The sequence below is a fragment of the Acomys russatus genome, chromosome 14, assembly GCF_903995435.1.
Source record: "Acomys russatus chromosome 14, mAcoRus1.1, whole genome shotgun sequence".
Taxonomy (NCBI): domain Eukaryota; kingdom Metazoa; phylum Chordata; class Mammalia; order Rodentia; family Muridae; genus Acomys; species Acomys russatus.
Genome location: NC_067150.1, coordinates 42,563,806 through 42,589,969, shown reverse-complemented (window position 1 = coordinate 42,589,969; position 26,164 = coordinate 42,563,806). Strand labels below are relative to the sequence as shown.

At 41.5% G+C, this 26,164-nt stretch overlaps 1 protein-coding gene across 2 annotated transcripts; it reads left to right on the top strand.

The window, feature by feature from the left end:
• Positions 1-1,537: 1,537 nt before the first annotated feature.
• Positions 1,538-25,499, top strand: Hoatz (HOATZ cilia and flagella associated protein). 2 transcript variants are annotated; one of them, XM_051156436.1, is made up of 5 exons: positions 1,538-1,891; positions 2,352-2,390; positions 2,752-2,816; positions 24,683-24,742; positions 25,306-25,499. In XM_051156436.1, exons 1-5 carry the CDS (start codon positions 1,663-1,665, stop codon positions 25,360-25,362), a joined length of 450 nt encoding a protein of 149 aa, XP_051012393.1. In that variant the 5' UTR covers positions 1,538-1,662; the 3' UTR covers positions 25,363-25,499. The 2 variants fall into 2 exon arrangements, with proteins under 2 accessions (XP_051012393.1, XP_051012394.1); XM_051156437.1 differs by lacking the exons at positions 24,683-24,742; positions 25,306-25,499 and adding an exon at positions 3,199-3,406.
• Positions 25,500-26,164: the final 665 nt, after the last annotated feature.

Genomic DNA, 26,164 nt, shown 5'->3' with positions numbered 1-26,164 from the left:
TGTAATTAGCTGATTGTACTGCGGTCCTGACAATCACTAACTCCACTGCCATCAAAACAAGGCACAGCATCACCCGCCGCCCGCAGGAGGTGAAGCAGAAGGCTGCAGCCCAGCTGACTCCGCAGAAAGCAGAGGCCGGAGCCAGGATGCGTCAGCGAGTGGCCCCCGTGCACGAGGTCTAAGTACAAGTAATCCTCGGAGACGAGCGGCCTCCTTTAGGGACCGTTTGGCTACTGTCTATGTCTAGGAGCCAGGGCAAAGCGGTTTAGTGATGCGCAAAGAGAATCGGTGTACACCGGCTTAACATTTAAAAAAAAAAAAAATGCTAGGAGGAGCCCCCTGAACAGTTCCTGCTGCCTGCTGTGATTCACTGCCTGATTTCCACTTCTGAGAAAGCTATCACCAAGGCAGCGACTAGCGCCAACCACAGCCTGCCTGACCATTTCCTGGTCACTAGCAACGTCTGAGAGCACCAACTAAAGACTGCAGGCTTTTTTTTCTGTGAGTCTGGTTACTAGGCAGTGTAGTTAGCTGATTGCTAAATAGTACCAATCACTAACCGCACGGCCAGGTAAAAAGACTGAGATTCCTCCGACTGAGCCTTGTGTGCATCTTCAATTTGGTGAGGACAGAGACCCCAGGGAAATAAACCATCTATTACCTATTAGTGATTTTGGCAAAAGAAAAGGGGGGAGGGGAAACAGTACTTAGCTGCTAAGTATGCAATGTATGAGTTGGAGGGGGTTACATTTCGATGGTTTTTAGATATACGGGAAAATATAAATTCTCTCTTAACTGATTTGGCCATTATATTGACTTGTGATCATAAATCGTTGGATTTTGCCTGATTATATATTAATAACACTCCACGAAAATCTCAGCTATCGATATTGTGTTCATTTCCTTTCCAAACGTGGCTTTAGGATGTCCATCGCAGCCCCTGTCAATCCCTGAAATTAAATGGTCAGTTTCCTATATAGACAAAATCTCCAGGGCAAAGGCTCACACATGATTGTGAATCTGTAAGGGCACCTTAAGAAATGTTTTCATAATTTTTCACAGGGCGCGGGAGGTCGGGGGAGTGAGGGGGAGGGCGCTCAGCCCTCTTAAGGAGGTATCTTTTTTAAGGTAGTTAACAGTTGCCCTTTAGGCAACTTTTGGTGGGAATAAATCCGTAAACACACTTTAAACCAAGATTGTTTCCTAAGATCTGTAATAAAAGATTTGAGAGGTTTTAAATCACAAACGCTGTATCCATGGGTATCTCTTGGTCCAGTTCTGGACTAAGACATTATGCTGCCTTGAGGTATCAACACAGACCTGAGAACCGAGTTGGAGTGCAGAGCCTTGGCTTGGCCATCTCATCCAAAAGAGGGAGGAGCTTTTAAAGTTCACTTTATTGGGCTGTTTGGGGGAGGATGGGACGTTAATTTAGTATCTAAGAGACACTGACTCCAGCACTGTACACATCACAGAGTTGAGACTTTGACTCTAACCCTTGACTGGCCCCGAAAGCTGTGACCTCGACACATGCAGCTGGGCCATGCATGAGCCCTCGAGGAACTTCGGAAGAAACGCAGCGGCAGCCCTGTGACAGTTACCAACTCTACCGTTCTTCTGTGGGGGCGGGGCGACAGAGCTAAGGGAAGCGTCTGAGTCACCATGGAAACGGGGCCCAGAGAGAGTATTAGCTGCGAGGAGAAGGAATCCCACGAAATCTGCTCCCCTGGATTATTGGTGTTCACCGGCTGCTCTGAGCAGGATGCCAACTTGGCTAAACAGTTTTGGCTCGGGGCGTCCATGTACCCCACTACTGAATCTCAGCTGGTGCTGACCCGAGGCAGAAGTCAACGGCTACCAGTGGCAAGGCATTCTAAACCCCTTGTGAGTGGTGAGTAGTTAGTGAGGCTGCCTCCTGGAAGGAGAAACTGCCTGGCCTAATTGTAAGAGAATCTACTGCCTGAAAGGTACAAACAAGCGGTTAATAGGCAAATACATAGACACCTAATTCTGAAACTTCTGTTACTATCCACACCAAAGGATCTTGCTACATGTAAAAATACATTCTAAGAGTCCTTTAAATAATGGCTTCTATTTGCCAAATAGGATGATTAATGACATTGTGTTTTCTTGGATTAGGAAAGCGTTTACATATAATTGAGTTCAAACTTGAAAGCCCAAGAAAAAAGTTGGAGGCAGAGTCAAATTTAGAAATCACATTCCCCGACTGACAAGCCTCTGGCCAAGAATGTATAAAGTGTTCTTCTTGGATATTAATAGGTATAGAAAACTCAAACACCATTAATGCTGTCCGCTTTTCCAATAACTTACTTTCCATTTGTGTTTCGTAGAGAAAAATCCTGTGCAGCCCCTTCCCGTTGATGAGAACAGTAAGTATCAGGTTTTAGTGCCCTTCAAGAGGTAGGCTCCCCAGGTTATTCCTAGAACTTCTAGAAATGTAAACATTTACATTGTGGCATAACTAAGTCGCATGCTCCACACCTGCCTCGGGGCCCACGCCACTCATCCGGAAGATGACTTTCTGTAGCATGTGACTAAAAATGTATATTAGCATTTCTGACTCCCCAGACACTTGCTCTTCAGAGACTTGTCATTCCTCCACTCATACTTACTCACCACCTAAAGGGATGAGGGGGTCCCTGACGTCACAGATAGTTAAGTCAGTCATTTATGACTATGATAAGAATAGTGATAGTTATTTCATTTTAAATTCGACTTTATTTTCTCTAGAGGAGGCGACTGCTAAAGTTCAAAAGATTCAAGAATCTGAAGAAAAAGCAAAATATCTCCAAAAGGTGGGTCAGTACTCCATTTCTTCTGGTTTTCATTACATTTCTATGCAATTTGGATAAATATTACTTGTTTATTGGTGCTGAGGACATTTTGCTTTTAAACACATGCAAATAAAAATGTTACTTCGCTAGCTCAGCCTTGAAAAGCTTTTTTGTTAAAAAATTTAACTAAAAAGTTTAGAGATACTTCAGGCTAGAGAGACGGCTCAGTTGTTGAGAGCACTTGTTCTCTTCTGTAACTCTAATTCCAAAAGATCTGATGCCTTTTTTTTTCCCCTCTCTGGATGCGCACGTGTGTGTGTGTGTGTGTGTGTGTGTGTGTGTGTGTGTGTGTGTGTCTGTGTGTGTTGCACGCGCATGCTCTTGTAAAATAAAACAAAAACAGGCCTGGCTGCTTGCTATTGTAACTCCAGGGCTGTGAGGATGGAGACAGGAAGATGGCCAGAGCTTGCTGGCCACCAGGCTTGCTCCAGGTTCAATGAAAGATCTTGTTTCAAGGGAAGAAAGCAGAGAATAACAAAGCAAGACACCCAATGTCCTCTTCTGGCCTTCACATGCAAAGAGGTGCACATATCAGCCCAGAATGTATACTGCCCCCTCTGTCACACACACACACACACACACACACACACACACACACACACACACACGTAAATTTAATAATAAACATATAGCAAAGATACTTAAAATAATCACAGAAATAAAAAGACATTCAGGGATAAGCAGGGATGTAAATTAATTCAAAGTGTACTTTGAGACTTTTATAATTTTAATAAAGTAAAAAAGAGGACGGGGGATATAGCTCAATGGTAGAGCTCTTATCCTTCATGTGGAAGGCCCTGGGTTCGATCCCTATTGCTACCAAAAAAGGAAAAGACATTCTATTAAACTTTGGCTATTCTCAGTCTCTGCCAAAGTTAGTAGGAACATTAGAAACAGTAATAAAAACCATAGACTCCCTTTTCAAAAAAACCTTCAAACCACACACAATAGTCTAATAACACAAATACCTTTAAAATGGGAAAATTGTTGCCTTAATAGTCAAAACCAAATGAAGCACAACACAAGTCTGTTGTCTGAACTGTTTTGACTAAAAGCTGATTGTAAGCACACTGGTGTCCTGATGCCTCTTTTTGGCAGCCATATGATACAACTAGAGCTTTGAAATCAGCAGTTAATACCATGATTAATAGCAACACTTTGCTTGATTTGTGCATAAACTCTATTCCAGTAACTTTCCTCAACTATCAAAGCAGAGATAGAATACCTGTTTTGGCCTAATGTGTTTAATCACTGACCACATTCGCAAACTCTAGAGGACATAATTGGAATTCTACATAAATTACAGATCAAGACACTTAACTTTTCTGGTCACAATTCACTTTGAAGACTACTGGTGATTATTTCAAACAAATAAGATGATTAAAAATAATTAGCATTCTCTTTTTAGAACATTATGTACCAGACCAACCTCTAAACCTCCCAAAATATTACATACTATATACTATGATTTTATAGATTTTTTAAAAGAATGTTTGTGTGAAAGAGAGAAAAAAGGGGGGAGGGAGGGAGCGAGGCAGGGGGAGATAGAGAATGAAAGCCTGTCAAGGTCACAGGACAATTTTTAGGACTCAGTTCTCACCTTCACCTTGTTGAAGGTCTTTCTCATTTCTGTTAATTTCTCTTCAGGCCAGCTGGCTGGTGGTTTCCAGATGATTCTGTCTCTGCCTCTTCTCTTGCTATGATTACAGATATATGCCATTACGTCTGACTTTTAACATGAGTTCCAGAATCAAAGCTGCATTATCAAGCTTGCATGGCTAGTGCCTTTACCCACTGAGCTATCTCCTAACCCTTTACAGGGATTGTCTTCTTTATTTTTAAAACCGCATTTATTTATTTGTGTGTCCTGTGGTGTATGTGTGTAGATTAGAGGACAACTTGTAGGAGTGGCTTCTCACCTTCTACCATGAGGGGCCCTGGACCAAACACAGGTCATCAGGTTTCGCAGCAAGAGCCTTCATTCCCTGAGCCATCTTACTATCCTCTTTTATAGGGATTTTTAAAGGCTAATTTTCATTAGAGCTGGGAGTATAACTCAGTGGTAGAGTATTTACTTACCTAGCATGCATGAAACCATAGATTGAATTCAATTCATGCATCTCCCTCTCTCTCACACACACACACAGGCACAACACACACGCACACACACACACACACACACACACACACACACACACACACAGAGGGACACCATACACATGCACAGTGGTGGAGTATTTACTTGCCTAGCATGCATGAAGCAATAGATTTAATTCAATTCATGTAACACACACAGACACACCTCACATGCACAATGGTAGAGTATTTACTTGCCTAGCATGCATAAAACCATAGATTTAATTCAATTTCTCTCTCTCTCTCTCTCTCTCTCACACACACACACACACACACACACACACACACACACACATACACACACACACACGGGCACACCACACATATGCACAGTGATAGAGTATTTACTTGCCTAGCATGCATGAAACTATAGATTTAATTCAATTCATGCAACACACACACACACACACACACACACACACACACACACACACACACACATGGGTGTGTGGGCACACCAGGAGTGGTGACTCATCCCTATAATCCCTATAGTTGGGAGGCTAAGGCAGAAGGAGACTCAGGAATTTGAGGTCAGCCTGAGCTACATAGCAATATCCAGGCCATTTCAACTGCTTTGGTACTTTGAGGATTAAATTATCATTGTACTTCATTTTAGGAAGGGGTTAGAAATAAAGGTTAAAGGTGAACTTAATAGCCAATTTTATCAGCTTTTATCTAATAGTAAGAGTGATGTGATTACAGGAGACTGTAATATTTTAGGCCAGATATAACTAATTGTAGAACAGGCTTCCATGTCATGTGTCCTTTTAATTTATTAACTACTCTCTTCCACATATTTATTAAAAGCCAGCTTGCTACATGTGCTATGTCAGATGCTGGAGTACAAAGACAGGGTGGGAGGAGGCAGTCATTGGCTGTGATGTGCACGGGCAATAGACATCTGTATGTGATAGCACAAGAGCACACCAGGCTGGGCATAGTAGTATACCCTTCTAATCTCACCATGTAGGTTGTCTTGGGGAGCGGATGAATTCCCCAGTAAGTTGCTTGATTTGAGTGCAGACATGTCAAGGACCTCAATGCCTCAGACCCATCGGAATAGCAAAGCCCTGGTCCTTGGCAGGGTGTTGAGAAAATGTGGCTCACAGATTGTTCCTCCTGGGTGTTTACAACCTGGGACTTCTCCCCTACAGAGACCCCCCTACCAAGACTGGCTAACCCTGACTCCTTGTGCACGTTATATGATAACTCTGCCTCCTCGTTCAGCTGTACCAAATAAAAAGGCACTGTTTCCAGGCTCCTGCTGCATCTCCTCTACAGTGGATCCCCCGTCTGCTACAAGCTTTTATGTCTGTGTCTGTCTGTCCTTCCTCCATCCCCTTGCAGCCCCACTCTTGTTTCCCAGACTCAGCTGCAGAGGTCGCAGCGAGAGATGGAGGAAGTTCATGAGTTACTGCAGTCAGCCTGAATTATATAGAAGATCCTATCTCAAAAAACAAAAATACCAGGTGTGGTGGTACATGTCCTTAATCCCTGCACGTGGGAAACAGAGGCAGGCAGATCTCTGTAAATTCAAGGCCAGCCTCGTCTACATAGCAAGTTCCAGGCTACAGTGAGACGCTGTATCAAAACAAGCAACAACAAAATCCCACTGAAGGTCAAAATTGGGGCTAAGAACTGAAGAACCTGCCCTAAACCACTGAGTTTTGAAGATTGTTTTTTCAGCCTGCAGTACACTTTCTTGTTGCTAAAATGCCTTCCTCATGTGCCTTCACGGCCTGGCTCCCATGACATCATGTGGAAAAGCTATCCCAGAGGCTACTGAGAAACTAGCTGAGTGAACAGCTGCCTTCTTGGTGCTTTAACACAAAGGCAGAAATGGTCTCCCAGAGTGCTGCTTAAAGCCCCTGACCTACACTTCTGGCAATCATCCTCATTCTGCCTCTGTCCTGGTAGACTGCAGGCACCGTTACTGTAGAGATCACAGGTTGAGTCAGAAGCCTAACTCTACCACTTGCTGCTTTTGTGACTCTGGGCAATGTACTTGAACCCTATCATAACCAGTTTCCTCAAATAGTAATGTAAAATACCAGCCTCATAGAATTGATGCAACCAATATAAAACACCTGGTCATAGTTTACCCTCCAAAACTGTCCCTTATGAAAGGTAGGACAAGTCATGCCTCATTTTGCTTAAGCTAATGTCTTTCTTGATACTGAAATTCAGATATTTGTTCATTAGCCCATGAACATATAATCTGCTTAATTAATCTAATTAATGGCTGAATGACTTCATATACAGTGATTTTTTTTTTTTGTTGGCATTGGTATATTTTGTTCTTCTTGTTATGGGGTCCTGGAGGGTGGCCTCAAGGCTCCATGCCAGTGACATAGGACTACAGCTATGCTGTCTGCTATGCTGTCAGCTGTGCAATGGATTGAGTTTAGTCATTTCCAAATAGACTCCTCTGGAAAGTTTTCTAGATTGCTAATATTTTGCAAGAATACTTCCAAATGCACAGGCACATCTCCTGTCTTGTCAGTTTTGCTTTTATCTCATGGGTCTGGATGTGAAGGGGGAGAATGTGACTCTGTTAAATATTAAAACAGAATCAAGTTTTGGATACTACTGCTCTTCTGAGTCTACAATACCCTCTCTGCATTGTTGCTACCATCATCTATAATTTGTAGCTTGATGGTAGAGGATGAATGGAAGAAGAGATGGGTCTTTTTTTGCTAATAAAACATTTATATTTAATTGAAATTTTCCATATTGTGAACATATACGTTGACAAGTATATTCCAGGTATGTCTCATCTTAAAGGGATGAAAATATTCTCTATAAATTTTCTTGAAGATATATTCAACCATTTTCTTAATATTAATGGAATTCTTGGAAATTTATTTTCCATCTCTCTGAAAGTGGCTTTGCAGCCCTCTTTCCCAACAGATATTGATTTTTTCAGTAGCTAAGTTTTTAAACTTTAATACTACACTCCACTTTAGAATACTTTCCAGGTATACATTATAAATGCTTTTTGTTAGTGGGCAAAATGCTATTAATCACAAATACTATTTCAATGATGGATATCAGTGGCAGGAAATCAAAAACAATTGAGTATGTCAAGATTAAATGGCTTACTGGGTCCATAAAGGAAACCGTATAGCACTGTTCTGAACCATTATTTTTCCTTTGAGAGTTTTAAGTAGTCTAAAAACATTATAATAAATGAATAGTCAGCTAATTCTTTGAAATCATAAAACTAATTTTCTTTCTAGTTTTGCCACCTTAAGAAAGCTTTTTAGCTGATTATCTCTTTATGAAAAGAATTATAAATAATTTATTTGCTAGGAGAGTGAAGATGATGTCAGGACAATATTTCAAGGCACATATATAGAAGGTAAATTGGGAATGTGCATCTGGAAGGAGTTCTAACAAGAGGGAATGTAAACAAGGTTTTTAAGAGGAAAATGTGCTAACTGTAGTACAACATTCCAGACAGCCTCTTTACTGAGAATGGGCTTTCTGTCATTCTGTTACACATCCTTTGCAACCAATACTGACCACAGCATAAGTCTCCCCAGAAGTTTGTTACATGGGCCTTGCTTGAGCCAGAAGCCAGTCATGTCATGGTGGCATTGCTCTTAGAACCTTAGAAGCCTCACCAAGGGTTTCTCTAGACCCAGCGGTGTGAAATGGGAAATGTCCAACATCACTGTCTATCATCCTACATGTCCACCGTAGTCAAAGAGACACTCAGGATCATATGTCAGCTTTGAAGAACCAAAGACAGATAATAAAGTTTCCTTAGAGTCATCTGTCGCTGAGGTTTCTGGGACATTCTGATAGAAGAAAATCCTTGGCTGTGTCAGAGTGATAACAATGAGCTTCCTCCTCTAGAGGCTCCTACTAGGAGCATTACAGGGCCTAACGTAAAATAATATTCATGAAATTCTTTTTCTACCATTAAGACAGTAGGATGTGTTGGATTTCCTCCCAACAATAAAACACATTTATTTAGTTAACTTTTGCTGTTTTTATTTCATCCCAGCATATGACTGGAACAATCATAAAAACAGATTGCATTGTGTGCCCATCAAATGATGAAAGACAAGTACATTCATCTCATTTTATCTTTAGTGTCACACTGTATTTAAAATTATTCAGTATTAGGGAAGATTTTAGGGTGACAAAAAAGTTGCCTCCATCTCCCTTAACATCATCTAGAGTCCACGGAAACACATTTGGGGAAAGAGTCACATGTGTGTTCAGAATCAAATATCTGATTGCATTTGCTCCATAAAAATCTAGCCCTACCTAGGATTGTATAGATATTTCCCCCAAATGCATCTCCCATGCACTTTACAAGAAAGACAAAATGAAAACATTTTAGGAGACGGATCCAAGATGGCGGCGAGCAGTGTGGACCGCGTTTGGAGGCTCCAGTGAACAATTCAGGGAATTGCACAGATTTCTGAGCCAGGAACACCGAGGTCCGAACATCACGGCAGCAGGAGTGCTCCACGGTTCGGAGGGACCAGGGTGCGGAGGACCTGCGTGCCCCTGCACATGGGAGGAGCGTGGTTTTTCTCTGATCAGAGCGGCAGCGGTAGAGGCGGCAGCACCAGCGGCACCAGCAGCGGCGGCTGAGGTTTGCAGCTCACAGCCTTCCGGTGGAGGCGATTGGTGTGGTGGCTGGTGGGAATTGCTGCGGGAGAGGGGACTCGGGGCAGGATTTGGGTCGCGTGGAGCCTTTGGACCCAGATTGGACTCGGCGGACAGTTCGGCCCCAGAGTCCCGGGTATTGGCCCGGCCCAGCAAACAATTCTGCCTGAGGCACTAACTCAGCGTGGCCATAGCTCCCCTGCTGTGGCGCAGGCTTAGTTGAGCACGCTGCTCCACACTAGGCACTACCTCAGCTCAGCGGCAGCTCCCCTGCGGTGACACAGTCTGGGTGGAGCACTTGGTTTCACCACAGGCGCTAACTCAGAGCAGCCGCAGTTCTCCTGCTGTGGCGCAGGCTTGGTGACATGCTCGGTTCCATCCTAGGCACCACCTCAGCTCAGCGGCAGCTCCCCTGCGGGGACACAGTCCGGGCGGAGCACTTGTTCCACCACTGGCGCTAACTCAGAGCAGCCACAGTTCTCCTGCTGTGGCGCAGGCTTGGTGACATGCTCGGTTCCATCCTAGGCACCACCTCAGCTCAGCGGCAGCTCCCCTGCGGTGACACAGACCGGGCGGAGCACTTGTCCCACCACTGGCGCTAACTCAGAGCAGCCGCAGTTCTCCTGCTGTGGCGCAGGCTTGGTGACGTGCTCAGTTCCATCCTAGGCACCACATCAGCTCAGCGGCAGCTCCCCTGCGGTGACACAGTGCGGGCGGAGCACTTGTTCCACCACTGGCGCTAACTCAGAGCAGCCGCAGTTCTCCTGCTGTGGCGCAGGCTTGGTGACGTGCTCGGTTCCATCCTAGGCACCACCTCAGCTCAGCGGCAGCTCCCCTGCGGTGACACAGTGCGGGCGGAGCACTTGTTCCACCACTGGCGCTAACTCAGAGCAGCCGCAATTCTCCTGCTGTGGCGCAGGCTTGGTGACGTGCTCAGTTCCATCCTAGGCACCACCTCAGCTCAGCGGCAGCTCCCCTGCGGGGACACAGTGCGGGCGGAGCACTTGTTCCACCACTGGCGCTAACTCAGAGCAGCCGCAGTTCTCCTGCTGTGGCACAGGCTGGACAGAGCTCTCGGTTCCACCAGCTCTAAGACTCTGGTTGGACACAGTGTACAGTTTGAATCCAGAATTCCTGGCTGAGATTGGTGGTCAGTTCGGGCCCTGAGTCAATAACTGACCACAGCACGCACTTTGGGCCAAAAGGCCCTAGTGGAGCTTGGTGCGTAGTCCCAGCCCAAAAATTCTGGCTGGGCCCTGTGTGCATTTTGGGCCCAAAATCCCTAGCTGAGCTTGGCAGACGGTCCTGGCCCTGAGAATCTAGCTGAGTTCTGCCCGTGGTTCGGTCCCAGTGCTCCTGGCTGGACTTGGCAGGGAACACAGAAGGCTGTGGATACCTTGGCCTGACCCAACGCTCATTCAGAGACCCAGAACAATTGCAGGATCCACAGCAGAGAGGGACTGAGGATCACTGGCTGTGAGAGACCAGAACAACAGGGCTAACCTCCTAACATCCACACCAGTGAAGCTTTGAGCTCACAGCCTAGGGAAATCGTAAGAAAACAAGTGAATCTATCGTCAGACACCCTCCATTCAACTCTGGAAGCTACCCAACAAAAACAAAGACGGCAAGATGTCTAAAGGACAACGAAAAAGCATACGCAAAAAAACCCCAAAACAACATGGCGTCTCCAGTTTCCAGCTATCCCAAAGAAAACAACCCAGAGAACTCAAATACAACGGAAATACAAGAAAATGACCTCAAATCCTTAGTAATGAGGATGATAATGGAGGAAACAAATAAAATTCGTAATCAAATGCAGGAAGACGCAGACAAACAGGTGAGAGACATAAAAGAAGCACATAGAGTGGAACTGGAAAAATTGCAGGAAAATGCAAACAACCAGATGAAAGAAATAACTAAAACGGTTCAAGCTCTGAAGACCTATAAAGAGGCAATGGAAGAAACTCAGGAATATACAAAAAGTCAGATGAAAGAAATCAAAAAATCAGTTCAAGATCTGAAAATGAAAATGGATTCAATGATAAACACACAGACAGAAGAAAAACGAGAACGTGAGACCTCAGAGAAGAAGGCGAGCAACACAGAGGTGAGCTTTTCTAACAGAATCCAAGAGATGGAAGAACGAATCTCAGGGCTAGAAGATACAATCACAGATATTGAATCAACCATTAAAGAAAATGCCAAATCTGGAAAACTCCTGACACAAAACATCCAAGAAATTAAGGACACCATGAAAAGAAGAAATCTGCGGATAATAGGCATTGAAGAAAGAGAAGACATCAGACTCCAGGGCCCAGAAACTATTCTCAACAAAATCATAGAAGAAAATTTCCCCAATCTAAAGAAAGAGATGCCTATAAACATACAAGAGGCCTACAGAACACCAAATAGAATTGACCAGAAAAGAAAAACTGCCCGCCACATAATAATCAAAACACAAAACATGCAGAACAAAGAAAAAATATTAAAAGCTGCAAGGGAAAAGGGCCAAATAACATTTAATGGTAAACCTATCAGAATTACACCTGACTTCTCAGCAGAGACCATAAAAGCCAGAAGGGCCTGGACAGAGATCCTGCAAACCCTAAGAGAACACAGATGCCAGGCCAGACTACTTTACCCAGCAAAATTATCAATAACCATTGATGGAGAAAACAAAATATTCCATGACAAAAACAAATTCAAACAGTACCTATCCACAAACCCAGCTTTACAGAAGGTACTAGAAGGAAAACTCCATCCCAAAGGGTCAAGCTACAACCAAAACTACCCAGGAAATAGATAACTATCCCATGGCAAAAACACAACTACACAAACGCTCGACTGGAAACAACATCAAAATTAAGACTCTTAACAGTCACTGGTCATTAATATCTCTCAACATCAATGGCCTCAATTCTCCAATAAAAAGACACAGACTAACCGAATGGGTACATAAACAAGACCCAACATTCTTCTGCATCCAAGAAACACATCTCACCCATAATGAAAGGCATTACCTCAGGGTAAAAGGTTGGAAAAAAATATTCCAAGCAAATGGTCACAAGAAGCAAGCAGGTGTAGCCATTTTAGTATCGAACAAAATAGACTTTCAACCAAAATTAATCAAAAGGGATGAGGAAGGACACTTCATACTCATCAAAGGTAAAGTCAACCAAGATGACATCACAATTCTGAACATCTATGCTCCCAATACAAGGGCACCCACATATGTAAAAGATCTCCTAAAAAAGCTTAAACCACACATCGATCCCCACACAATAATAGTGGGAGACTTCAACACCCCACTCTCACTGAAGGATAAGTCATTGAAACAGAAACTAAGCCGAGAAATAACATCATTAACCAATGCCATGGGTCAAATGGATCTAACAGATATCTATAGAACCTTTCACCCAAACAAGAAAGAATACACCTTCTTCTCTGCACCCCATGGAACCTTCTCCAAAATTGATCACATCGTAGGTCACAAAGCAAGCCTCAACAGATACAAGAGGATTGAAATAATACCTTGTATCCTATCAGATCACCATGCTCTTAGGCTGCAATTCAACAACAACAGAAATAACAAAAAGCCTACACGTTTGTGGAAACTAAACAACTCTCTGCTAAATGACACCTGGGTCAGGGAAGAAATAAAGAAAGAAATCAAGGAGTTTCTGAAATTCAATGAAAATGAAGAAACAACATACCCAAATTTGTGGGATACATTGAAAGCAGTGCTAAGAGGAAAATTCATAGCACTAAGTGCCTTTAAAAAGAAATTGGAAACATCGCACATAAACATCTTAACAACACAACTGGAAGCCCTAGAAAAAAAAAGAAGCAGAAACACCCAAGAGGAGTAGACGCCTGGAAATTATCAAACTCAGGGCTGAAATTAACAAATTAGAAACTAAGAAAACAGTCCAAAGAATCAACAAAACCAAAAGCTGGTTCTTTGAGAAAATCAACAAGATAGACAGACCATTAGCCAAACTAACTAAAAGGCAGAGAGACAGTATTGAAATGAACAAAATCAGAAATGAAAAGGGAGACATAACAACAGACACTGAAGAAATTCAAAGAATCATAAGATCCTACTTTGAAGGCATATACGCCACAAAATTTGAAAATCTAAGGGAAATGGACGATTTTCTTGATCAAGTTCACTTGCCAAAGTTGAGTGAAGAACAGATAAACAAGTTAAATAGTCCCATTTCCCCTACAGAAATAGAAGCAATCATCGATGGTCTCCCAACCAAAAAAAGCCCAGGGCCAGATGGTTTCAGTGCAGAATTCTACCAGACCTTTAAGGGCGAGCTAATACCGATACTCTTCAAGCTACTCCAAAAGATAGAAATGGATGGAAAATTACCAACTTCATTCTATGAGGCCATAGTCTCATTGATACCTAAACCTCACAAAGACTCAACAAAGAAAGAGAATTTCAGACCAATTTCTCTTATGAACATAGATGCAAAAATACTAAATAAAATACTTGCAAAACGAATACAGGAGCACATCAAAGATATCATTCATCATGACCAAGTAGGCTTCATTCCAGGCATGCAGGGATGGTTTAATATACGGAAATCCATCAATGTAATCCATCATATAAACAAACTGAAAATAAAAAACCACATGATCATCTCCTTGGATGCAGAGAAAGCATTTGATAAAATTCAACACCCATTCATGTTTAAAGTTTTAGAGAGATCAGGGATACAAGGCACTTTCCTCAACATAATAAAGGCTATATACAGCAAGCCAATAGCCAAAATCAAAGTAAATGGTGAGATACTCAAGGAAATTCCTCTCAAATCGGGAACAAGGCAAGGCTGCCCACTCTCTCCATATCTCTTCAATATAGTACTCGAAGTTCTAGCCAGAGCAATAAGACAACAAAAGGAGATCAAGGGTATCCAAATGGGAAAGGAGGAAGTCAAATTATCCCTCTTTGCAGATGATATGATAGTGTACATAAGTGACCCTCAAAACTCCACCAGAGAACTCCTAAAGCTGATAAACACCTTCAGCAAATTGGCTGGATACAAAATTAACTCAAAAAAGTCTGTAGCCTTCCTATACACAAATGACAAGCTTACAGAGGAAGAAATTAGGAAAACCACACCCTTCACATTAGCCACAAGCAATATAAAATATCTAGGAGTTACCCTAACTAAGCAAGTGAAGGACTTGTATGAAAAAAATTTCAAAACTCTGAAGAAAGAGATTGAAGATGACCTGAGAAGATGGCGTGATCTTCCTTGCTCATGGATCGGGAGAATTAACATAGTAAAAATGGCCATCCTACCAAAAGCAATCTACAGATTCAATGCAATCCCTATCAAAATAACTACACAATTTTTTAAAGACATTGAAAGTTCAATTCTGAACTTCATATGGAAAAACAAAAAACCCAGAATAGCTAAAACAATCTTGTACAATAAAAGATGCTCCGGAGGAATCTCCATACCTGATCTCAAACTATACTATAAAGCAATAGTACGTAAAACAGCATGGTACTGGCACAGCAACAGGCTAGTTGATCAGTGGAATCGAATCGAAGACCCAGATATGAATCCACACACATATGGTCACTTGATTTTTGACAAAGAAGCCAAATCCATTCAATGGAAAAAGGATAGCATCTTCAACAAATGGTGCTGGTCTAACTGGAGGTCTATGTGTAAAAAAATGAAACTGGACCCATATTTGTCACCTTGCACAAAACTCAAATCCAAATGGATTAAAGACCTCAACATAAAACCAGAGACACTAACTCACTTAGAAGAAAAAGTGGGAAAGAGCCTGGAACATATTGGCACAGGAGACAACTTCCTGAACAGAACACCAACGGCCCAGGCCTTAATGTCAACCATTAATAAATGGGACCTCATGAGGCTGAGAAGCTTCTGTAAGGCAGGAGACACTGTCAAGAGAACAAAGCGACAGCCTACAGACTGGGAAAAAATCTTCACCAACCCTACATCTGACAAAGGTCTAATATCCAAAATATATAAAGAACTCAAGAAATTAAACACCACCAAACCGAATAACCCAATTGAGAAATGGGGCTTGGAACTAAACAGAGAATTCTCAACAGAGGAGTATCAAATGGCTGAGAAACACTTAAAGAAATGCTCAACCTCCTTAGTCATCAGGGAAATGCAAATCAAAACAACTCTGAGATTCCATCTTATACCCATCAGAATGGCTAAGATCAAAAATTCAAGTGACACCACATGCTGGCGAGGATGTGGGGAGAGAGGAACACTCCTTCATTGCTGGTGGGAATGCAAACTAGTACAGCCACTTTGGAAATCTATCTGGTGCTATCTCAGAAAAATGGGAATAGGGCTTCCTCAAGACCCAGCTATTCCACTCCTTGGAATATACCCAGAAGATGCTCCAGCACACAACAAGAAAATTTGCTCAACCATGTTCATAGCAGCCTTATTCATAATAGCCAGAACATGGAAACAGCCTAAGTGTCCCTCAGTAGAAGAGTGGATAAAGAAACTGTGGTACATATACACTATGGAATACTACTCAGCTATTAAAAACAAGGAATTCCCGAAATTTGTGGATAAATGGATTGAGCTAGAAATGATCATAATGAGTGAGTTAACCCAGAAGCAGAAAGAATCAAATGGTATATACTCACTTATATCTGCATACTAGCCCAAGGGGCATGTCCCACGAAAGCCTTCACTTACCAGGAAACTGGGACAGAGGGGAAGGCATCCTATTGGGACTCTAAATGAGAGACGCATGGGAGAACAGCAAAATAAAAGGATCCAGAGGGTCCTAGAAATCTACAAGTAGAACAATATGATAGGCAGATTTGGGCCCAGGGGTCCCACTCAAACTAAGGCACCAGCCAAGGACAATACAGGAGGTAAACTTTAAACCCCTTCCCAGATCTAGCCAATGGTCAGAATATTCTCCACAGTTGAGTGGAGAGTGTGATACGACTTTCTCACATACTCTGGTGCCTCACATTTGACCATGTCCCCTGGAGGGGGAGACCTGGTGGCACTCAGAGGAAGGACAGCAAGTAGCCAAGAAGAGACTTGATACCCTATGAGAATATATAGGGGGACGTAATCCCCCTCAGGAACAGTCATAGGGGAGGGGAATAATGGGAAAATGGGGGGGGGGGGAGGAATGGGAGGATACAAGGGATGGGATAAACATTGAGATGTAACAAGAATAAATTAATAAAAAAATAAAAAATAAAAAATAAAAAAAAAAAAAAAAATGAAATAAAAAAAAAAAAAAAAAAAAAAAAAAAAAAGAAAACATTTTAAACTGTTAGGTAAGGGCTCACATCAACCATCTATTTATAAGATATAACTAAGTGACGCTACTGAGTGTAAAATGATGGGAAAGGATATTTTTAATGAATGAATCATTTGAAGACATGCACAAAGCAGCTGAATTTTTGAATTGTCAAACAAATAAATCTCCTGCGGAACACAATATGATCCTCTGCCTTCATGTATCAACTCACACTGTAACAAGTATTATTATGTACATACACACAAGCTATATAAATGAATACACATGTATACATGTGTGTATATGTGTATATACATGTGCATATATGTTATATATATAGTGTATATAGTGGTATGTGTGTGTATTCCTGTGTGTATAACTTTTCTATTTTAAATAACCTCCATGCCTAATGTCACTAAGTATAAAAAGACCATGATGAGACTTCAGGAGAAAGTACTTCCAAGAACCCACAAAAAATAGATAGCTCTTGACTGGGGCAAAAAAAATGTTTCCTGTATTATCTTTGAATCACTGAGGTTTCTGATGACAAATGATGCTAGTAGATACAATAGGTGCTGGTGTGGGCAATGATAGTAGTCTGTACGTCTTGAATTGAGCATTGTCTAGGTGTGACTCCAGACACATGGGGACCCCTCCCTGAAATGTAGGGTCATGGGGATAGCCTGAACTTCATAAGATGTTGGCCAGAAGCAATGGAAAGTTCTGTTGGCTTAAGATATGTAAGCAACTTAAAAATCAAAGCCAAATATACAATTTCATGTTCAAGAAGGGCCACGAAAAGCTGTAAAAATAAAATGGGGTGCAAGGTTAGGAGACACTGCTTTGAAAAATCGTTCAAGATTTATTCAAAACATATTTCTTGTGTCAGGCATTGTGATGGGCATTCCAATTTACAAATGAACAATACAAAATATGTTTTAAAGATAAAGACTGAAATTTTCAGTCTAATCAGAGGAAGAGAAATATGTTAAGGGTTATAGATAGTGTGGTAGGAGGCCAGTCAAGTGGCATTGTCCTGTCAAGAAACCAGTGGTTTTACACAAATGGTAACTTCACTGAGATTTGGAGGAACTGTGTGGTGACTGGGGCAGAAGAAGACAGAAAGAATAGCACAAGAGAAACTGTGCTAGAAAGGGAACAGCACACAGCAGCAGCCACAGGATCAATTCACACTGAAGAGAAAGGGTATGCCATAGCAGAAACGATGTCAGGAAAATCTTTGTATTGGAGATATTAGGCTTGCTTAAAGATCAGGGTCTTTCCTATGGAGAATGCTCTGACAGGACAGACATGCAGAAACCAGACTGGAGGCCATTGTAGTCATCCATTAGGAAGGTGATGGTATCTTGGTGACAGGGGTACTTGTGAAATAAAACAGAGTATTTATCGTATATAGAAGGTAAGGTATAGCCGTTATCAATAGTATCAGTTTGCTGTCTTACAAACCAGAATGGATGATGCCGTTATCTGAAACAAGGGACGTTAGATGAAGGGCAAGTGTTGGATTGAGGGAGGCAATATAAAAGCTCACCAAGTTTAAGTTTGAGCTAAGCAGATGAAGCTGTCATGTAGGCCTATGAGAAAATCTTGGCTAGAAAGAGAAGTATGGGCCTGGAGGAAGATTGAGAGCCATCTGTGTGAGGAGTTCCCTGCCCCTCCTTTTGAACAGCACAGGAAGGACATATCTGAAAGATGAGCTCAATCCCATTCACCCATTCACCCTGTCTGTGTAATAGTGAAAGCCTTAGTCTCAGTAGTCTTTTGACAACTAGAGACAAGCTTTGAAAAATGCTGCAGACCAAATCCTCAACAGAAAGTATTTCAATCATATGCTGAAAGCAACCCCTGATATATGTGTGAAATTGCAAATTTTAATCATTATATGCTCATATTTTCCTCAAGATTAAAATATCACATTGCACTGGGCATGGTGGTGCATGCCTTTAATTGCAGAACTCGGGAGGCAGAGTCAGGTGGATCTCTGTGACTTCAAGGTCAGCCTGGTCTACAAAGTGAGTTCCAGACAGGCAGGGCTCTGTTACACAGAGAAATCCTGTCTTGGGAAAAATAAAATATCAAATTGAACTCTTTAAATGTACTTTTAAAAGTGACATTCAAACAGTCTTTTTTTTCAAAGCATACTACATTACCCCCGTGTGTGTGTGTGTGTGTGTGTGTGTGTGTGTGTGTGTGTGTGTGTGTGTGTGTGTGTTGGGGGATAAGGATGAGACAGAGTCTTACTCTGTACCGCAAAACTCACAGCAATCCTCCTGCCTTAGCCTCCTTTGTGCTAGAAGTACAGGCATGAGCCACCACAACTAGCCGTGTGTGAAGGCTTTAACTCACAGAGCTGCACTCTTCAGGCAGTTATTGATTTTTCTAGTCATGTATCTGTAACACAGCTCAAATATGTACCAGAAAAACATTTTGCTCCTTAACAAAAAATTCTTACTTATTTGAAATCTATTTCTTTATCAAGTCTACATTTAAATTCTTTTTGTATTGATTCTCTTATGGAATGACTGGTAAGTTTCTTCGTTTTAATAAATTGCTGTTTTTAAAGTGAAGCGTCTATGTGCCAGAGCAGGGTAACTGAGCCAAGATCAAGCAATTTCCAAGAAGTATGGAACAGTCTAAGCTCTGCATCTTTTTCCTGCAAGTCAGCACTCTTGCGTCCTCTGATTAATAACCCTCTCATTCCCATAGAGCAGTGCAGTTAGTTCTGTTTTCAAAATGCAGACTGCTTCTAGACAAAGTCCCTCCACTGATTATTCAGCTGCTCTTTTAAAGTGCACAGTAGATTATATGAGAGCCAACAGTTCTGCAACTTATTACAATAGTGAATATAAGTTCACACTGTGGCAACCGCAGTGCCTACACGGCACACTCCAGTCCAGTCGGCAGGCACAGAGAATGGCGAGTTCATGGCTGAAGCTGAGAGGAGTATACTGCCTTTTGAAATCAAGTCCAGATATGAGAGCTCTTTCTTTCACTCATAATTTTCCCTTAAGCCAATCACACTTGTTACCATCCTTAAGATTGCACTTTGTTCCAAGTGAAATTTGGTCTGACAAGGATTAAGATTCTGTGAAGACAAGAACTGAAATTCTCTAGTTAACTCCTGACCACAGACACAGAGCCAAACATTAAATGATAGTACCTTACAAAAAGATTCTTAATCTCTGTAAAACCAAGAACACTGATTCTGCTTATGTGACGTATGAAATTTGAACTGTAATTCCCACTTTAGTTAATATAATCAAACCCCTATCACAAATATTTAATTTATATTATGTTATCTTAGTACCACTGTAACTCTTCCATGATATCTTTACCATTTAATTGTGCCTTTGCAAAGTACCATGTATAAGTAAATTAATTCTGATCAAGGAGGACTGCAGACTGGATTAAATGACCCTGATGTCTAGGTCTGTCACACACCCTTTCTACTGCAGCATAAATTTCCTTGTAATGACCGAAATGGTCTTTTTCATGATAATTGATACTGATTCTTCATTTATGAGATGAAGGTTCAGTGGCATCCCTCCCTCCCATCTGCCCCCGTCTCTCTCTCAAAAGCTCTAGCAGGTGCCTGAAGCAACAGAAGCGCCAAGTGTGGCGTCAACTAGAACTGGAAATGAGCTCGAATCCCGGGCTTTGCCAGTTACAGCTTGGTTTAGTGACCCAGAGCAAGGATTTCTATTTTTCTGTATAAGAAATAATAAGTCTTGTGAAACTAAACTCAGTCCCCAAAACCTGAAGCCTTTTATTGATGTACTCAATAAAAATGTTTCAAATCTTCTGTGTTCCTCTCTTTTTCCCTCCCATTCTTTTCAACACTGTGAAAGGATTAAAACAAACTCTGTCTCTCATAATATAATGATGTTTAATAGCTACAACTTATTAAGTGCTCAGCATTTGCCACTAAGCATTTTTAAATCATCTACAGTTTTCCCAGCTTTCCTCACAGACAAAAAATAAGATTCAGGAAAGTGTTCCTTTAACATATCCACGACCGCAAACCTCTGACCTGTGCTAGTGATTACAGCTGGAGGGAGGAACAGAGTTAGAGGCCATAGTTAAGATATTACCTGTCACTAATCTCAATGTAAAATTAGCATTCAAACCCCAAACATATCTGACTTCATTAGCCATGCTGCCACTTTAATTATCTGGCTTTCAAAAGCCAAGAAGAAATAACTAAATTCTTTTTTTTAAGACAGGGTTTCTCTGTGTAGCTTGGCTGTCCTGGACTTGCTTTGTAGGCCAGGCTGGCCTTGAACTCATAGAAATCCCCCTGTCTCTGCCTCCAGGAGTACTGGGATTACAGGCCTGTACCACCACACCTGGCTGAGAACTAAATTCTTTAACTCCAGAGAGATAAAAAAATTGACTAAGCACCCAATACACATTAAATTTATATATATTATTATATTCTAACTTCATGTAATCTACTTTTATCTCCCATTTTTTCAGGAATTGCATAAATATCAGTAATTATCAAAAATTAATGTTTTAAATGTTAATTATGATCCCCTTAGAGTATTGTTTTATGGGTTAATTAAATTATCATAATGTTTTATAAATATAAACGTCCAGTAAAGAACCCATCCAAAACATGGTTGAAAATGAGCTACTCATGAGGTAAATTGCAAGGATGTCTTCTCACCACTGAGTTGCATTTAACCTTCCTGGAAGAGATTTCTTAGAATAGCTCACATCATTGTGTTCAGAGAACACAATTGTTTACAGTAGTTCTGTTATTCATTCCCAGGAAACACGTTCAGGAAGCAGAAATCAAATTTCATTTGAAATCTTTGTGTCTTGAGTTGTACATTATAAAAATAATTAGTTACTAGAATCTATTCTGATATAAAGGAGCCAAAGTCCAAGAAAAAGTGAATCTATTTTTGTCCTATTTTTTAATCTTATTAGTATTCAGCTTTTCATACTAGAAGCATGTGACAATTCAACTTTCCAATCATGTCTCAAGAGTTACATAGAAAAAAATTACATAATTTAGCTTATAGGAGGATTTTTTTGTTTTGTTTTCTTGAGATAGGGTCTCTCTGTGTAGCCTTGGCTGTCCTGGACTCACTTTGTAGACCAGGCTGGCCTCGAACTCACAGCAATCCACCAGCCTCTGCCTCCCGAGTGCTGGGATTAAAGGCATGCGCCACCATGCCTGGCATTATAAAGTAGATTTACCCACTGTTCCATTTTCTAAAACTTTGGGGGGCTATGCTTGGCTACTACTTGTGTTACACAATTCAATAATTCCATTCATCATGACTCAAGAAATTCAAGCCAATAAAAATTAAGAATCATATACTAGGCATTTCTGAGCTCTAAGGAAAGATAGAAATATGAGTAAGGTTCTAAAAGAGACACACAGCAATTAAGAAAGTAAGGAGAGGAGAGTAATAGAGTACAGTACACAGGCTACACAATCACACTGTGTGAGTGAGTCATTCCAACTGGGGACACACGCCATGGAAGACTGGAAGAAACCGGTGCTGAACCCATGCGATGCCAGCATCTTAGCTCTATGATGACACTGCTTTCTCCTACCTATGAAAGTTGATAGGCAATACGAAAGTGTGCTTAGCTTGCAAAGGTGCACATTCTGATGCCTAAATGTTAGGCATAAAGTACAACTCTTCTTCCAAAACATTAAAACTGTGTGGGTTCATAAGGCAAAATCCGGCCTGGGAATGATGTCGCGCACCTATAACCATGGCATCAGGAAGCAGGGGTAGGCAGATCTCTGAGTTCAAGGCCAACCTGCATCACATAAAAAGTTCCAGGCTGACCAGGGCTACAAAGTGAGACCCTGTCTCAAAAGGAGTTTTAAAATAATAAAAATCAAAATCCATATACACGAATGCTTTTGATTTAGTACAAATCAAAAGCACCCAGTGGACTTGGCCCAGCTGCTGGTAACAGCTGCCAGTCACGGGCCCTCTTCTGTCCCAGGGCTCCTGATGTCACTAGCTTCTTCAGCTGAGCCTCGGGAGACTGGGGAATAGCCCTGAGGCTATTGCCAAAGCGCAGCTCGGATGGTTCTGTGCCCTCTGCTTCCTCTGTCTCAAAAGTTTTTCCCTATCTCCACCATAGACCTCGCCCTTCTTTTAAGTCTCTGAATCTGCCCGCCCCTCCCACACACACACACCTCACATCCCAGTTCTGTTCTTGCATGCTCTACTAAGCCCATCATGGTGCACTAGAAATTATTCACTTGAGGTTTTCTCCAGAAACCCAAAGTGTCTTTCCAAGCCTGAATTGGGGCTTCTTCAGTCACTAACATAGCAATGTGACAGCATGTTTGCCTATTATGAGTTAAAATGAACCTATTATTGAAAAAGAAGCCAAACCTTCAGTATTTCAGAATGATATCTGATTTGGAGATATGGTTAATATAGATAAAATTAGATCAGATAGAATCATACTGGAATAGGGTAGGCCCCTAATTTTATATGACTGATGACATCAGAAGGTGATCCTGAGAAAAGATTAGTGGGTGTAGAAAGGGGGATAAGACAGGGTAATGTTGGGTGAATGTGATCAAAATTCATTATATACACATATGAAAATGTCATAAACCCCATTATATAATTAATAATATATAATTAATATATACTATTAACTTTTAAAATGGACACGGTAAATGACATTTTAAGGTATATTGTTTTGTAGTTAATTTTTTTCTATAACGCGAAGATTTTAATAATAAAAAGTAAATGCAACTCCCTCCCCAAAGGTGACCATGTGAAAACAGAGACACAAGGGAGAAGCCATGTATGTGACAGCAAAGACAGAGACTGTAGCTCTATAAACCAAGGAACAGCATAGGTGGCCAGCAGACCACCAGGTCCTGGGGAGAAAGGCCCAGAAATCAGTTTCTGAGGAAGCATGACCTTTCAAACTCCTTGGATCTGGACATCTAGCCTTCAATACTTCAAGACAACATGTTTGAAAGCAAGCAATGTGTGCTACTTTGAAACAGCAGCCCAAGCCCAGTGCACAATACATTCAGATGATAGACTGGCAGGATTGTCCCCATCTCTGAAAAATGAGTGTTTGTTCTCAGTTTGTAACTTTCTCTTCTCGTCTTTTCTCTGCTGTTGTCTGCTCTGTAGTTTATATGTTGATACTTCTCCATTTCTGTGCTAAATCAGGCTTTCTGATTATGAAAACTTACTAGTGTATGAAATCTGGTAACGAAGACAGAAAAGGGAGAGATACAGGAGAAGGCTTTGTTCCCACGGGCCAGCACTAGGGCAGCACTCTGGTTGTGTGTTCAGTTTGGGTGTGACCTCTGGCTGTACTGAGCCTATGTCTAACTGCCATTTCGTGTCGATTCCCCTTGGCGGTCAATAGCTCAGACTTTGTCATCAAAATCTGGGATCAAATCCAACCTGCCACTGAACAGCTTGGGTAAACTGACCCAACTCGGCTTCAGTTTCCCTCCTTTCAAATGGGAAGGAAGTATCACGTTTCTGAACTGTTAAGATCATAAGGAAAGGTTTGCTTTAAAGCTCTTAGGATTGTTCGTATGGTAAGGTCTAAGTAGAAGTTGGTTGTTACGGGCAAATGAATCTGTACATTTAGAATTGAAACCAAATTATTCTTCATAGACGTATTGTGGAAAACATATCTTAACATCCTAATACCAGAAGAAAAGGGAAAACTCCACCTCCCACAGAGAAGGCTTTATTATTGAGTCAAAAGTCTCTTTTTTTCTCTTCAAATAGGCCAAAAAGAGAGAGGAAATTCTCCAACTTTTAAGAAAACAGAGAGAAGAGAGGATTTCGGTAAGAGTGACAGTGGGGCTTTGGATAGCTGTCTGATGGCATGCATGATCTGTGGTAAATGTTTAGGGGCTTGGCAGGCTGGTCCTGCATCTGCACTCTTGCATCTTGAGTCTTCTATGCACCAAAGCCCGGGAAAACATAGAGATTAGGTAATTGGACAACCCACAAGCCAGAGACAGCTCCAGAAGTCAGCAACTCTGAATGCAGAAGGAAGGAGGTGTGGTCGACAGGGGCATCATTGTGCACATTGTATACAGCTGAAGGCTGTTAACATGCACTACTTCATTATTGATTTTTTCAGTGATTTTAGATGATAAAAAATAAAAACTTAAGTGATTAAGGCCTTTATAGAAATAATTTACTAGAAACACATGAATGTTGAATTATGCATTCCTGCAGGAGCCTCAAATTCTAATGTGTGTATTCTGACTTGGGAGTTTTCAGACGTAGAAAGCTGGTCTTTCTAGACTCTGTGATAATTTGTACCTTAGGCTGTTCTCAAGTAAATACATTTCAGAAGTAAACAATTTCCTTTTTTTTTTTTTTTTTTTAACTTTTTCTAGAAAGAACTGATTTCATTACCTCATAAGCCTAAGGTCAAAGTACCCAAAGCAAAGTAAGTTTACTTCCAAAAACATCCTCATTGTTTTACTTACTGTCTTTAAAATAACTGTTTTGTTTGTCTCCTACCAACAAATCTTCTAAAAACCTGCACCACTGTGTTAGGGGTTTCTTGCCTTAAATATACTTCTCACTGCACTCAAGCCTGTGCACATCTGTGGGATGTGCTTGTACATGTGGGAGAAAGTGGAGAGCAAGCACTGGAGCCTCTGTGTGCGCTCACTTCCCCTTTTCACCAGGGGGCCGTTCTCACCTGTCTTCACCAGGAATGCAGCCACGTTAGCCTGTCAGTGATGGACTAACGTTATAAGGGGACCAGGAACATGTTCTAGAAGAATCTGTGGAAACTTAACAGGACTCTGAAAAGTACTCTCTTTTCTTGCTATATTCAGAGAACAACAGTTGGAGAAGCAATAGAATTTTGATTTCATCGATATTGAAGCTGACTCTAAGTGTTAGCAAGTAGCCTTAAAGAAGAGTGATTATCATAATGAGTGAGTTAACCCAGAAGCAGAAAGACTCAAATGATATATACTCACTTATATCTGCACACTAGCCCAAGGGGCATGTCCCACCAAAGCCTTCACTTACCAGGAAACTGGGACAGAGGGGAGGACATCCTATTGGGACTCTAGATGAGAGAAGCATGGGAGAATAGCAAAGTAGAAGGATCCAGAGGGTCCTAGAAACCTACAAGTAGAACATTATGACAGGCAGATTTGGGCCCAGGGGTCCCCCTCAAACTAAGGCACCAGCCAAGGACAATACAGGCGGTAAACTTTAAACCTCTACCCAGATCTA